At 47.8% G+C, this 15457-nt stretch overlaps 2 protein-coding genes across 2 annotated transcripts; one reads left to right on the top strand and one right to left on the bottom strand.

The window, feature by feature from the left end:
• The first annotated feature begins 147 nt into the window (after positions 1-147).
• IFT20 (intraflagellar transport 20) lies at positions 148-8193 on the top strand. The gene is made up of 5 exons (XM_053367201.1): positions 148-259; positions 2590-2736; positions 2993-3078; positions 4921-5024; positions 7693-8193. The coding sequence occupies exons 2-5, from the start codon at positions 2610-2612 to the stop codon at positions 7772-7774; spliced, it is 399 nt and encodes a 132-aa protein (XP_053223176.1). The 5' UTR covers positions 148-259; positions 2590-2609; the 3' UTR covers positions 7775-8193.
• A 2008-nt stretch (positions 8194-10201) lies between these two features.
• TMEM97 (transmembrane protein 97) lies at positions 10202-15457 on the bottom strand. The gene is made up of 3 exons (XM_053367200.1): positions 15021-15457; positions 12020-12164; positions 10202-10531 (listed from the first exon to the last, which is right to left on the bottom strand). Exons 1-3 carry the CDS (start codon positions 15201-15203, stop codon positions 10281-10283), a joined length of 579 nt encoding a protein of 192 aa, XP_053223175.1. The 5' UTR covers positions 15204-15457; the 3' UTR covers positions 10202-10280.

Here is a 15457-nt window from a genome sequence, read left to right as displayed (position 1 = left end):
GCCGACGTCTCTGGCGCCATCCCTCCCGCTCCCCCTCCTTGCTTTTGGATGCTTCCTAGGGAAACTACACTTCCCGTGATGCCTTCTCTCTCCTCCACCCCCCGCCTCGCTAAGTGGTACGTTCCTTGTGGGCGGGGCGGCAGGAGGCGGAGCCAGTGGCGGCTGCTGCTGCTGCTGTCGCCGTGGCAGCGGAAGGCCGCGCTGGAGGAGGGAGGGAGGGGCAGCCGGGAGCCACCTGGCGCGTCCGCAGGGGCTGCAGGTGAGCCGGGCGACGGGGACCCCATAGGGGTGGCATTGGGAGGCGGAGCGAGGAGGGTGGCAGGCAGGCAGGTAGCCCATGCCTCTGCGTGCCAGTTGCTGGGAGAACAGCAGGCAGCCCGTCCGCCAGGGCTGCTTACCTGCCTATGTGCCCAACCTCGTGGGCTTCCCTGGGGCACCTGCCTTGCTTGGCCAGCAGGCGATGGGGCCTCGGGTGGCGCTTGGGGTGGAATATGATGCTCGCCTTTAGCAGCTGCAGTAGCTAGAGACGAGCCTCCCTGTTCAGGGCCAGTCTATCTCACGGGACCAGCTGGTTATCTCCCGCTTGGACTACTGCAATGCACTCTGCGTGGGGCTACCTTGGAAGGTGACCCGGAAACTACAACTAATCCAGAATGCGGCAGCTAGACTGGTGACTGGGAGCGGCCGCCGAGACCACATAACACCAGTCTTGAAAGACCTACATTGGCTCCCAGTACGTTTCCGAGCACAATTCAAAGTGTTGGTGCTGACCTTTAAAGCCCTAAACAGCCTCAGTCCAGTATATCTGAAGGAGCGTCTCCACCCCCATCGTTCAGGTCCAGTGCCGAGGGTCTTCTGGCGGTTCCCTCACAGCGAGAAGCCAATTTACAGGGAACCAGGCGGAGGGCCTTCTCGGTAGTGGCGCCCTCCCTGTGGAACGCCCTCCCACCAGATGTCAAAGAGGACAACAACTACCAGACTTTTAGAAGACATCTGAAGGCAGCCCTGTTTCGGGAAGCTTTTAATGTTTGATGTATTACAGTATTTTAATATTTTTCTGGAAGCCGCCCAGAGTGGCTGGGGAAGCCCAGCCAGATGGGTGGGGTATAAAGAATAAATTATTATTATTATTATTATTATTATTATTATTATTATTATTATTATTTTGGGGTGGCTTTTTTTGTGTGGGCTTCCGATTGCCAAAGGGTTGGCCACTGTGACGGAACAGGATGCCGGGCTAGGTGGTCCGGGGAAGCTGGCTTTGTAGGAAGGGTTAGGTTGGGTGCAGCCACAGGTGGGAATAATGGGAGCATCCATGTTCAGGGAGAGTGGACCACTGGGTAGAGCTGTGAATCAGCTGTTTGGCAAGGCTGCCCAAGTGTGTTTTATCATCAGTAGAAACACAATAGAGCTGAGCTGTAAAAGGAAGGTTTCATCAGCTGGCAATTTGTGTGTGTGTTTTTAAAGAGTTGTCTTGATTTTATTCAACCTCTTCTTATGATTTGTTTCGTATTGTAACCTTGAGATGTCCAAGAATACTTTAATAAGTAAAGACACTCCCTCCCATCCTTCTAAACACATAAAAGTTTTGACGCTCCCTGCCACAAGGCCGGCTTCTATTTATTTATGTTATTTATTTTCCATAAATATGCATAAATACATAGCCAAAGAGGGGCCCGTCAGTGTGTCCCTTTGGAGGGAGTTCCACAGGTGCCACCAAAAATAGCTTCCTTCCTCCCCTGCTAGGCAGCAACATCTACAGAGCTAAAGGTTCCCCATATTTGATTTATCTGAAGGGCAGAAGAATGGTAGGCCTTTGTTACAATTGTTAAATTGAGTTTAAAACCACATCCTGACTGGTGAAGTGGGTCTCGGCCCTGGAAAAATGTGGCAAAAATATTCTCAGAGTGGCTGAAAAGTAAATCTCTCTAGGAAGTGTAAGCTCTGTGAGAGGACTAGGCACCACCAAACAACATATGTCAGGAGTGCTCTGATGGTGTTTCCTGCTTGGCAGGGGGTTGGACTCGATGGCCCTTGTGGTCTCTTCCAACTCTTCTATGATTCTATGAACTCCTTACCAAACTACAGTTCCCACGATCCTTTGGCGGAAGGCACAACTTTTAAAGTGGGGTGATACTGTTTTAACTGTGTAGTATAGATGAGGCCTTACTCAGGGCTTTATATGCCAATAGCACGGCCTTATCCTTCACCTGATAGCGCATTGGCAGTTCTTTCAGCAGAGTTGTTATGTGCTGTCAATAAGGCACCCCCTTCAACAGCCTTGCTGATCCATTCTGCATTGGCTGCGGCTTCTGAACCAACCTTAAGGGAAGCTCCACGCAGAGTACATAAGGATATATTGAAATAAGGAAATGGGCGACAAGCCTATTGGGAACCCAAGTATCAAAGCCTATTGGGAACCCAAGCATCAAAGCCTATTAGGAGCCCAAGCATCAAAGCCTATTAGGAGCCCAAGCATCAAAGCCTATTAGGAACCCAAGCATCCCAATATCGAGGGATACAATCTCTCTCTTTTTCCCTTCTCTCCTTTTTTTTAAAATGTTTCTTGTGTTTGGTTATTTTGCACAGAAGCCTAAAAAGGATCCATCATGGCCAAAGATATCCTAGGCGAAGCAGGCTTTCACTTTGACGAACTGAACAAACTGAGGGTTTTGGACCCGGAGGTGTCCCAGCAAACGATTGAGCTGAAAGAAGAATGCAAAGTATTTGTAGACAGTAAGTTCCCTCTCTGCCAAGCACAGGCCTGCATCTCTCACTCTTTTGGGCAACATTCATGTTTGGTCAAAGGGCTGGTTCACACACATTGCTTGACTGTTCACTGCTTGGAATGGTTTGCTGGTGAATTCTGATTCAGAAATCAAGAACAGTGATTAGCAATGACAGCATCTTCCTAACTTGCCTATGTTTGTTTAATAACCATGGTGGGAGAGAGAGAACCTTGGTCTCGATTGTTTCTGTTCCTCCTTTCCAGAAATTGCAGAATTTAAGAAAATAGTGGGCAGCCTCATCGAACTTGTAGATCAGCTAGCAAAAGCAACCGAAAACGAGAAGATTAAGGTAACCTGATGGGGCAAAGTGACGAGCCTGTGTTTTTTCTTTTTTATAGATATTTATTGAAATTTTCAAAAAATAGAGAAAAAACAAAAAAAACAATTAAAAACACATAAAATTTACATTCCTTACTTTCAATAACAAATTTCCTTGACTTCCCCACACCTCCCCTTCTTGTATTCCAGTTCCAATTTTTAGCTCAGCAAGTTCTTGTCCCCAAATTTTACCTTATTATATTTAATTCATTTTAGTTAACCAATTTTAACTTGTAAACCTCAGTCTTTATACATCAGTACTTACTCTTAAAAATCTTTTTCTAAGGTCGACCCCAATTCCCTTCCACGAATTCCCCATTTTTATATTAGTATCAGAACAAAATAAAAGGAAACAGAGTATAATTGTACACCCTTTGGATTCCCAAAGCCCCACCCCCCCTTTCCCGGTTTCGAACCCCAACGAATGTCCATCAGTCTATCTGCTGTCAGCCTGGCGACCTCACGTCTGAGGCTCTTAATTCTCTCTCAATTCCTCTCTGCCGGTTTTTTTGATAGTCCTTTGTATTGGACACCAAATCTCGAAGAAGCTCTGTCCCAATAAGGTCCATGTTTCTTCCGAGCCTGTGTTTTTTCTCTCTACTCCAGATGTCAAAATAAGTAGGCTGGCCCTTTGTTGCATGTGCCTTTTCTCCAGTAATTTTTTTGTCCCCCAACAGACATGCAGCATCGTGCAACTACTGTTAAAACTGGACAGTAGTTGGGTTTCCCGGTTGGGAATTATCCAAGACCCTTTTGAAGCACAGATTCATAACTGAAGAGGAGGCTTTCCCTCTTGAGAGAGCAAGAAAAGGATACCTCTCTTAAGACGATGCCTTCTGCAATACATGCATTGTTTAGAAACCAGTTACCCTTTATTATTATTATTATTATTATTATTATTATTATTATTATTCAGAGCATTTATTTTCTCCTACGCACATTTGACTGAGGGATGTGGGTTGCTCTGTGGGTTAAACCACTGAGCCTAGGACTTGCCGATCAGAAGGTCAGTGTTTCAAATCCCCGCAACGGGGTGAGCTCCTGTTGCTCGGTCCCTGCTCCTGCCAACCTAGCAGTTCGAAAGCACGTCAAAGTGCAAGTAGATAAATAGGTACAGCTCCAGCGGGAAGGTAAACGGCGTTTCTGTGTGCTGCTCTGGTTCGCCAGAAGCAGCTTAGTCATGCTGGCCACATGACCCGGAAGCTGTACGCCGGCTCCCTTGGCCGAGAAAGCGAGATGAGCGCCGCAACCCCAGAGTCGGCCACGACTGGACCTAATGGTCAGGGGTCCCTTTACCTTTACATTTGACTGATGAAGTGAGGAATGTACGATTGCGTCAATACAATTTCGGGTGATGGCTCTGCTATTTTCAAATCACAGAATCGTAGAATTGTAGAGTTGGCAGGGACCACGAAGGTCCTCTAGCCCAACCCGCTGCAATGCAGGAATCTTTTGCCCAACATGGGGCTCAAACCCACGACCCTGAGATTAAGAGTCTCTTGCTGTGCTGGCTGAGAGACTTATAAGTCCGTGGCTGGCAAACATCTTCTGAAAGGGTGCTTGGTTGTGATCGCAGGAAGGCGTCATCCAAGTGGAGTATGTGCAAAGACACTTTAAAAAAGTTTTCTCCACCTGCAATATATGTGCAGATTAAAAGCAACCACTTCTTTAATCCATTGAAGCTTCATTCATTGTAGGTAAGATTTATTTCATTGTGTTGCATCACTAAGAATCAGTCCCCCCCTCCACCCCCAAATTGGAGGGCTGCTAAGGTGCTCCGGGATCGCCCAGAATAAAATCCCTCTTTCCGCAGGCAATTGGCGCCCGCAACTTGCTGAAGTCCATAGCGAAGCAAAGAGAAGCCCAGCAGCAGCAGCTTCAGGCGCTGATAGCCGAGAAGACAACACAGCTGGAAAGGTGCGAAAAGAAAAGGGATACAGGAAAGCTTTCCCCCATCTCTCATAACACCAGAAGCCATGGACCGCCAAAGAAGCTGAATGTCGGAAGAATCAGGAGAGACAAAATACTATTTCACACAGCGCAGAGTTAAACTATGGCACATCCTCCCATAAGAGGCAGTGGTGGCCACCAATTTGGATGATGATGATGATGATGATGATAACAATAACAATAACAATAACAATAACAATAACAATAACAATAACAATAACAATATTTTATTATTTATACTCCGCCCATCTGGCTGGGTCTCCCCAGCCACCCTGGGCGGCTTCCAACAAAGTATTAAAATACAGTGGTCTGTTAAACGTTAAAAGCTTCCCTAAATAGGGCTGCCTTCAGATATCTTCTAAGAGTCTGATAGTTGTTCTTCTCTTTGATATCTGGTGGGAAGGCATTCCACAGGGCAGGTGCCACTACCAAGAAGGCCCTCTGCCTGGTTCCCTGTAACTTGGCTTCTCGCAGGGAGGGAACCGCCAGAAGGCTCTCAGCGCTGGACTTCAGCGTCCGGGCAGAACAATAGGGGTGGAGACGCTCCTTCAGGTATACTGGATGGCTTTAGAAGAGGTTTCATGGACCACAAGGCTCTCAATGGCTACTAGCCATGATGGCTTTGTTCTGCCTCCATTGTCAGAGGCAATACACTCTGAATACCAATTTCAGGAAGCCGCAGGAGACGAGAACTCTCTCGTGCATGGGTCCTGCTTATGGGTTCCCCAACAGGCATCTGGTTGGCCACTGTGGGAACAGGATGCTGGACTAGATGGGCCATTGGCCTGATCCAGCAGCCATAATAATAATAATAATAATAATAATAATAATAATAATAATTTATTATTTATACCCCGCCCATCTGGCTGGGTTTCCCCAGCCACTCTGGGCGGCTTCCAACAGAATATTAAAATACAATAACCTATGAAACATTAAAACCTTCCCTAAACAGGGCTGCCTTCAGATGTCTTCCAAAAGTCTGGTAGTTGTTTTTCTCTTTGACATCTGGTGGGAGGGCGTTCCACAGGGCGGGTGCCACTACTGAGAAGGCCCTCTGCCTGGTTCCCTGTAACTTTGCTTCTCGCAGCGAGGGAACTGCCAGAAGGCCCTTGGCGCTGGACCTCAGCCAGTCACAGAATCATAGAGTTGGAACGGACCCTGAGGATCACCGAGTCCAATCCCCCTGCAATTTAGGAACATGCAGATGTCCCATAAAGGGATTCAGCCAGTCACAGAATCATAGAGTTGGAACGGACCCTGAGGATCACCGAGTCCAATCCCCCTGCAATTTAGGAACATGCAGATGTCCCATAAAGGGATTCAGCCTTGGCGTTATCAGCACCACTCTCTAGCCAACTGAGCTGTCATGTCTCTTTGAATGTTTTTACTTTGTGGCCGGCAAAAATGAGAGGATCTTGTGAGGCACCTTTGAGGCGAAGATGCGCCCTGTAGGAGTCCTGCCACTACCTGCACAATAAATAAGCACAAATCGATACAAATAGTATTTATAATATATATAGAGAGAAAAAAGATCAAGAGCTTGACAGTTGCAGAAACGCATACAGAATCCTTCTAAACAAGGAATACTGTCAACCACCTGCTGCAGTTCACTGTTTTTTTTTTAAAAAGTCCCTTTTTCAAGTTCATGCAACTGACTGACAGTTTCTAATTCCTGAGGGGTGTTTTTTTGGGGGGGGGTTCAATCAGCAGGGAGTTCCAAAGGTGCTGCTACACTAAAAGATCGATTTCTTGCACTGCCGTAACGAGTGTTATTTGGCACCTGTAGCCATGCCAGTTCTGCAGATCGGAATGGTCAAGTGGGCATACAGGGGATGAAGTAATCTAGCCCCACGTTCATGCAATTGCCTGGTGGTTTCTAATTCCGGCTGAAATCTGAGAAAAACCAGACTTGGGAAGGGAGCTTTTAACCTGTGATCTGTAGCAGGTGGCCAATAGTATTCCTTATCTGGGGAATGCTTTTGCATATGCTTGTAAAACTCTGATGCCAGCCTTTTGTGTTCATATAGTAAGAGATACAGTTTGGATGTATTTGAGCCTTGCTTATTACACACTTTTGAAGCTGAAAGCCCTTCATGGCAAAAGCAGAGAGCCCAGGTGCCTAACCTGCAGCCTTCCAGCCATTGCTGAACTACAATTCCCATCATTCCAATGGCCAGGGATGGGAGGGAGGTTGTAGTTCAGCAACATCCCTCCTCACCTGTCCTTGTTCATCAGGAGCTTGGCAAAAAGGGCAAGCTTTTACCTTGTGCCAAGAAAGAGGTTGGTTGAAGTTGCCAGGTGGACCTCATTGGAGAGAGTGTTCCACAGATGTGAAGCCCCAGCTGAAAAGGGATTTTCTCCTATGGCACCATTCTTGAAACCTTCCCCAAAGAAGGGACATAGATCTGGTCACTGAGCACACTGATTCAGACCAACGGAAAGCTGCCAAGGCTGTTCTCGTTGCGTACAGCAAAATCTGGAAGGTCAAAAATTAGCGAGTCCTGACTAGAGCCCACTTTTTCAGACATGCTACGTGGGCAATTCCTGTCTTGACCCTTCAGTCATTTTGGCCAGCCGTGGCTGATTGGACTCGGAAGACAGCCGAGCTAACACATTTGCTCTGCTTTTTCTCTAGGTACCGCATCGAATATCAAACGCTGTGTAAAATAGAAGCAGACCAGAATGAATTCATCGACCAATTCATTTTCCAGAAGTAGAGAGAGAGAGAATGAGAGAGAGAATTTATGACCAGCACCAAACACACTGGGAAATCTTGAACCATTCCTATAGTCTAATGGGGTTTTTTTAGGGGGGGAATGGGAGGGGGCAATTTTGACCTTTTTATTTTTTGAATTGACCAAGATCACCTCTCAGAAACAAAACAAAAAAAAGTTTAGATCTTAAATACTCTTTTGGACTTCCTTTAGGTCTGGCAATAAGATATTTCTAAAAGGGACAGCTACAGCTATTGTATTTTTGAAGATTTTTTTAAAAATGGCCAGTCATTTATATAGTCATCAGACTGTTCTGTGTTTTACACAACTTCCCATTGTTCTTTTTTTTTGTTTTTGTTTTTATAAAAAAAGCCCTGTAAAATACCTTCAAGGAAATCAGGAAATAAATTATTGTTTTTAAAGACGCCTCATTTCCTTTTTAAGTTGCCCTTAGTACATTTGGGTGTGGGCTGGAAACATGATTGGGAGAGCATGTAAAATTAGCCTGGCATGGAAAAAGTAGGCATCGCTCGTGGTCCTTGTGACGCAACACTTGAATCTTGTGCAATCTGTCGCACGACTGTCCAGTTCTGGACACTGCACTCTGAGGAGGAGATTGACTAGGTGGAAGGTGTCCAGAGGAGGGCGGACGAGATGATCAAGGGTCTGGAAACCGTGCCTTATGAGGCAAAGCTGAGGGAGTTGGGTGTGTTTTGCCTGAAGGCTTGAAAAGTGATATTTGAATATGGCTGCCATATCTACTGCTTCGGAAGGCAGAACCCCAACCAATGGGTTCAAATGACAAGGAAGAAAGACCCCAATAAACATCAGAGGAACTTTATGAGGGCAAGAGCTGTTTGACAATGGAAAGGACTACCTCAGATGGTGGTGGGCTCCCCTTCGTTGAGGGGTCTTTAAGCAGAGGTTGACCATCTGCCAGGGATTCTGCAGCCATGGTTCCTGTAGTGCAAAGGGGTTGGCCCTTGTGGCACCTTCCAAAACTACAATTCTCCGATTCCATCCTTCCATAATGTACTCATGTTTTCCTCTTGTGGAACATCATTTTGCCAGTAAAGGTAAAGGGACCCCTGACCATTAGGTCCAGTCGTGGACGACTCTGGGGTTGCGGCGCTCATCTCGCTTTACTGGCCGAGGGAGCCGGCGTACAGCTTCCAGGTCATGTGGTCAGCATGACTAAGCTGCTTCTGGCAAACCAGAGCAGCGCATGGAAACACCCTTTACCTTCCTGCCGGAGCGGTACCTATTTATCTACTTGCACTTTGACGTGCTTTCGAACTGCTAGGTTGGCAGGAGCAGGGACTGAGCAACGGGAGCTCACCCCGTCGCGGGGATTCGAACCGCCGATCTTCTGATCGGCAAATCCTAGGCTCTGTGGTTTAACCCACAGCGCCCCCCACGTCCTTACCATTTTGCCAGTGCAAGAAGTATCAAACCAAGTGACTTTGATACAACACAGATGTCCAACCTGTAGATCACAGTCTACCGGTAGGTCCTTCGCTGATCCTGGTAGATCATGGGATCCTTATCATGTACAATAAGTTAAGGGGGGACTAAAAAACACTACAATCCTCCCCCCCTCAACAACTCTGGGCAATCCACCCACTCCATGCACACTCCTCCAATGACAATGGGTAGATCACTGCCCGTTTTTTAATACTGGGAGTAGATCAGTGTCTCTGGTCTACAGTATTGGTTTGCAGAGCAACAGTTCATTCCGACAAAGCTGCTCTTAATCCCTCACCCTGGGGGAAAGGAGAAGCACACGACCCCTTTACTCTGGAATATCCTGGGATAAGAATGAACCAAGAGGGTAATAGATTAGCATCGGTGCTCTTTCGACACAAACCCAGAGGCGAAACCACCTCTTTTACCAGATCAGCAGGTTGTTTCGAGGGCAGGACGTTGGTTTGGAAATGGCCAAATTCCACTTCCTCCTCGGTAAATAGCAAGGGGCTTCAGTTATGTCAGGGATGGAGAACCTGGGGGCCAAAGAATAATAGAACTGCCCAGTTGGAAGGGACCGCAAGGGTCATCTAGTTAGTGCAAACCCCTGCAATGCAGGAATCATTCTGCCCAACGTGGGGTTCGAACCCGTAACCTTGAGACTGAGTCACATGCTTTCCATCTGGCCCTGGGACTCTTCCCCAGAAAACATCCTTCACTGGCCCTGCTACACACCCTCCTCGAGTCTTGCTGCCTGACTGAACTATGTCCTTCACTCTGAAAAGGCTTCTTGCATGTCTGGATGGATAGGGTAGGGTTTTGGGTTTTTTTGTGACTGCACACTGGCATGTGGCCCTCAGAAGCTTGCCCAGAAGAAAATGTGGCCCTCGTTCCGCAAGTCCCTCTCCCTTTGAGCTATACATCCATCCACCTCACGGACACCAACACAATAATAATAAAAAAAACATTTTATTGGCCCAGTTTGCAAGCTTCTGAATCCAAGGACTGACTCCTTCCCCCTCTTTTAGGAAGAATCCTCGCCGGCTTATTTCTTTTTCCTTTTATCCACCTGGTTATACAGGGGGCTGAAGAGCATCGTGAGAAGAATGAGGCAGGGAATCAGGAAGTAGGGGCTGTAAATGGCGCAGAGAGTCAAGCGTTCGTGCAGCGTCTGGGGCGCAGGGTGCTTGGACCGCGAGAAATCGTTGAACAGGACGTGGCTGAAGATGGGGAGCAGCGTGGTCATGACGTGCGTCGCGTAAATGATGGCTGGGATTCGGATCCATTTGCAGTTGCCTGGATTTTTTTAAGAGCAGAATTTAAATATTCTTCGGATCACATCGCACATGCATACACATGCGTATCCTGCTCGACAACTCTCCCTATATTATTATTATTAAAATTTGTATACTGCCCTATGCCCATAGGTTTCAGGGCAGTTCACAACACAAAGTTACAAAATAAAATTACAAAATACATAATAAAAATAATTAAAACAATTAACAATACTAATGTATTCAAACTAATAAAAAAATGGACACTGCCCAACAAGCCCCTAACCAATCCCCCAACCCACAAATACCCAAATAAACATATAACATTTAAAAACAATTTAAGACAGCCCCGCCCTCCTTTGCATCTCACCCAAGCCCCCATCCCCTCACAGCTCCTTCCAGCAGTGCCCCCATAGCCTTACGGTTCTTCTGCGTCCCTCCACCGCTGCTTTATTCAAACTTCTGCTGTTGTTTGAAACCACCAGTATAAACCCCGCCTTCTCTTCTGCTCCCTGCCCCACCGCAGCTGCATGCAATCCAAAATTGCGATGCGGTGCAAGAAGTCCTCGCACGGGGGCTGCATGATGACAGCCTTCAATTATTATGTCTATATGAAGATTTATTTGGTGTTACTGCGATCTACTCCCACTAAAAAAACAACTGGCATTGATCTACCCATTCTATTGACCAAAGCTTTTTTGGGGGGGGAAGACCCAAAATTGTTGAGCTTTGGGGGGGGAATCAATCAAGGTCACACGGTCTACCAGGGTCGACCAGGGATGCCCCGCAATCAACCAGTAGATCACGATCTACCTGTTGGACATCCCTGGCATATATATACAGTCATACCTCGGGTTACAGCCGCTTCAGGTTGCATTTTTTCAGGTTACGCACCCGCCGAAACCCGGAAGTACTGGAACAGGTTACTTCCGGGTTTTGGCGGTCGCGGATGCGCAGAATCGCTAAAATCACGCTTTGCGCATGCGCAGAATCGCAACCCGGGCATGCGCAGATGCACCACTGCGGGTTGCGAATGTGCATCCCGCACAGATCATGTTCACAACCCGAGCATCCACTGTATATAAAATTATCTGTTAAAATGCAGATCAAAACGCTATTTGGGTAACATTAGCAAAAGCTGCTGAGCTATTGGCCGTAATGTTCATGAGAACCTTAGAAAGAGCCCTGTTGAGATCAGGCCAAAGGCCCGTCAAGTCATAGAAGCATAGAATTGTAGAGTTGGAAGGGACCCCTATGGTCATCTAGTCCAACCCCCTGCAATGCTGGAATCTCGACTACGGCATCCATGACAGATGGCCTTTCAAGCCCTGCTTAAAAACCTCCAAGGAAGGAGAGTCCACAGCTTCCTGAGGGAGACCGTTCCACTGTTCTCATGCCCCCTGCCAGAAACCTTGAAGAGCCCAGACAATACTGGGCTAGATGGACCAAGCTTTCTACATTCCCAATCACAAGTGCTTCCCCCCCACCCCACCCCAATTGGCGCACCAACCTTTCCAGAAGGCATAGGCTGCAATAGGGAAGAACGGCAACTGCAGGAAGGCTTCGCAGACTATGAAGGCCCTGAACCAGGCGGGGGGGTCCTGCATCATGGGGTCCTTAAATGAAACCGTGTACCAGCTTGTCAATTCTTTCAGCTTAGGGAGAGAGGGGGGGGGGAAGGGAATGTTAGCTGCAGCTAAACATAAAAATCTCCCGTCTCTTATTTTGACCACTGTTAATATGCCACCAGTACAAATGGCTCTTCGAAAATAAATATAAGCAAAAAGAATAAGGAAGAACAGTCACATAGCCGCAGGTCACAGCGATCTAGCAAGCCACGGTTTATTAGACCCTCCCCTCTTTTCTTGCCTACTGCTTGTTAAACCACGGTTTCCTGTTACATTTGAACTTAATATTAATATTGGATTACAAAAGAGAATATGAAACCAGAATCAGATCAGCCACCTGCCCAATCTGCAATAGGGAGATATTACCCACATTACTGGAGATTGGGAAACTGTGGTTTAATCTGGGACTACAATTCAATGTCATATCACAAGGAATTATATTGTAACCTGGGGGGCAACATTTGGCCCTGCGACGAGATCCTTCTGCAGGCCCCATCGGCAGCGGTGCCAAAGGCCCCACCTGCAATATGCATTTAAGGCAGTATCATTCCACTCTGAACAGGGAGGGCTTCCCAAAAGAACCATGGGAGTTGCAGTTCATTTAGGGTGCTGAGAGTTGTTAGGAGACCCCCTGATTCTCCCCGCAGAGCTACAATTCTTAGAGAGTGGTTTAACAGTCAAAGCTCTCTTCCTATGAAACTAGGAACTGTACCTTGGTGTGCAGGAATAAGGGGTCTCCCTAACAGCACCCTTAAAAAACTACAACTCCCAGGATTCTTTGGGGGAAGGCATCGCTTTTCAAAGAGGCGTGATACTGCTTTAAATGTACAGTGGTACCTCGGGTTAAGAACTTAATTCGATCCGGAGGTCCGTTCTTCACCTGAAACTGTGGTACCACTTTAGCTAATGGGGCCTCCCGCTGCCGCCACGTGATTTTTGTTCTCATCCTGAAGCAAAGTTCTTAACCCGAGGTACTATTTCTGGGTTAGCAGAGTCTGTAACCTGAGGTACCACTGTATAGTGCATATGGAGCCAAATGTATGCGCTTTTCGTTTCTTGCAGAAGAACGCCCTCAATAATAATCTTAACAGCAAGATATGAACGGCATAATCTCGGGGATCTTTCAGCAAGTACTGCAGTCAAGAATTCAGGCACATTGACCCGAGGGCAAAAAGCTACAGGCGCAGAGCAAACACTCCACTTGGTTTTATAGGCCCTGGATTATAGAATCGTAGAGAGGAACGGGACAATGAGGATCATCTAGCAACGGTGGAATATGCAGCGGTCCCATATAGGGATCAAACCTGCAACCTTGCAGCCCTGTTCAGGGAAGTTTTTAATGTGTGACATTTTAATGTACCGTATTTTTCGCCCTATAGGGCGCACTGGCCCATAGGGCGCACTTATTTTTTTGGGGGGGGGGAGGAATAAAGAAAAAAAAAATCCCCCCCGAGCCCCAAAGAGCAAAGAAGCCATGACAGCGAGCAGGATGGATCCCGCTAGCTGTCCTGGCTTCGTTTTTAGCCTCGGGGCTGGGGGTCCAGGAGTGAAGGCGAGGTTGCGCAACCTCGCCATCGCTCCCGGAGCTTGCGGGCTGGGGGTGGGGGAGGCCCAAGCTTTCCCCAACCCCAGCCCCCAGAACGGGTCCGAGAGCGATGGCAAGGTTGCGTTCAACCTCGCCATCGCTCCTGGAGCTTGCGGAGCTTGCTGTCCACAAGCCTTGGGAGCCCGGCGGGAACTCCCGCCGGGCTCCCAAGGCTTGCGGATAGCTTCCTGAAGCCTGGAGAGCGAGAGGGGTCAGTGCGCACCGACCCCTCTCGCTCTCCAGGCTTCAGCGAAAGCCTGCAATCGCCCCATAGGACGTACACACATTTCCCCTTCATTTTTAGAGGGGAAAAAGTGCGTCCTATAGGGCGAAAAATACGGTATTTTTAATCTTTGTTGGAAGCCGCCCAGAGTGGCTACGGAAACCCAGCCAGATGGGCAGGGTATAAAGAATAAATTATTATTATTATTATTATTAGCCCCACACTCTAACCAACTGAGCTATCCAGGCTAGAAGGAGGAAAGCCTTCTGCATGCTGACCACATGCTCTGCCGTTGAGGTACAGCTCTTGCCCCTTTGGACTGTGTTGCAAGACGGGAGCTGCCGTCTTAAAAGGCACCTTGGAAAGAAAAACGACAACTAATCCAGAATGCGGCAGCTAGACTGGTGACTGGGAGCGGCCGCCGAGACCACATAACACCGGTCTTGAAAGACCTACACTGGCTCCCAGTACATTTCCCAGCACAATTCAAAGTGTTGGTGCTGACCTTTCAAGCCCTAAATTGCCTCGGTCCAGTATACCTGAAGGAGCGTCTCCACCTCCATCGTTCTGGCCGGACATTGAGGTCCAGCACCGAGGGCCTTCTGGCGGTTCCCTCGCTGCGAGAAGCCAAGTTACAGGGAACCAGGCAGAGGGCCTTCTTGGTAGTGGCGCCCGTCCTGTGGAACGCCCTCCCACCAGATGTCAAAGAGAAAAATAACTACCAAACTTTTAGAAGACATCTAAAGGCAGCCCTGTTTAGGGAAGCTTTTAATGTTTAATAGATTATATTTTAGTGTTCTGTTGGAAGCCGCCCAGATGGGTGGCGTATAAATAAATAAATTATTATTATTATTATTATTATTATTATTATTATTATTATTATTATTATTATTATTATTATTATTATTTAAAAAAACAGCACAGCAGACAAGGGCGATCCTTCGCTTTTTCTACCTAGAAGCAAACCTCACCCCACTCGCCGCCTTGCAGGAATAGTAATAAAAGCTACATTCCCGAAGTTTAAGAATGTACGGAAGGGATTGCAGCTTGAGCCACCCGTCCTCCGTTGACTTACGCTGCGGGGGTAAAATCCTGCCCCCGGGAGCGATTGCAAATCGACCAGCAGCGTGATGGGGATGTGAGCGAGGAAATAGAAGGCGAAGATCCATTCCAGGAGGCGCGTCGCTGCCCCAGCCGCCATCGCGTCTTTCTCTCTCGGTGCAAAGAAATGAGCTTCCCCGCCGCAGCAACTTCTCATCCGAGATCGGCCCACTTTTCTTCCTCCTCCATTGGTTTCTCCAAGAGCGGGAGGGGTGTTTCCAGCCCCCCTTTGCGCCCGCCCATTTTTAAAAGGGCTGCGGAATGCAAAGGGACCGGGCCGCTTCTTGCAAAAGGAGACGGTGCTCAGCGCAGCTGCCACGGGAAAGGGCTCGGGAGGCAGCAAAGCCGGCGCAGGGAGGGAAGCGGTTGCGCGTGGAATCCCCGAAAAGACGCTGTGCCTTTAAAGCGCAG

This window comes from Podarcis raffonei, chromosome 15 (assembly GCF_027172205.1).
Source record: "Podarcis raffonei isolate rPodRaf1 chromosome 15, rPodRaf1.pri, whole genome shotgun sequence".
NCBI lineage: Eukaryota > Metazoa > Chordata > Lepidosauria > Squamata > Lacertidae > Podarcis > Podarcis raffonei.
This window is presented reverse-complemented; position numbering and strand designations above follow the sequence as displayed.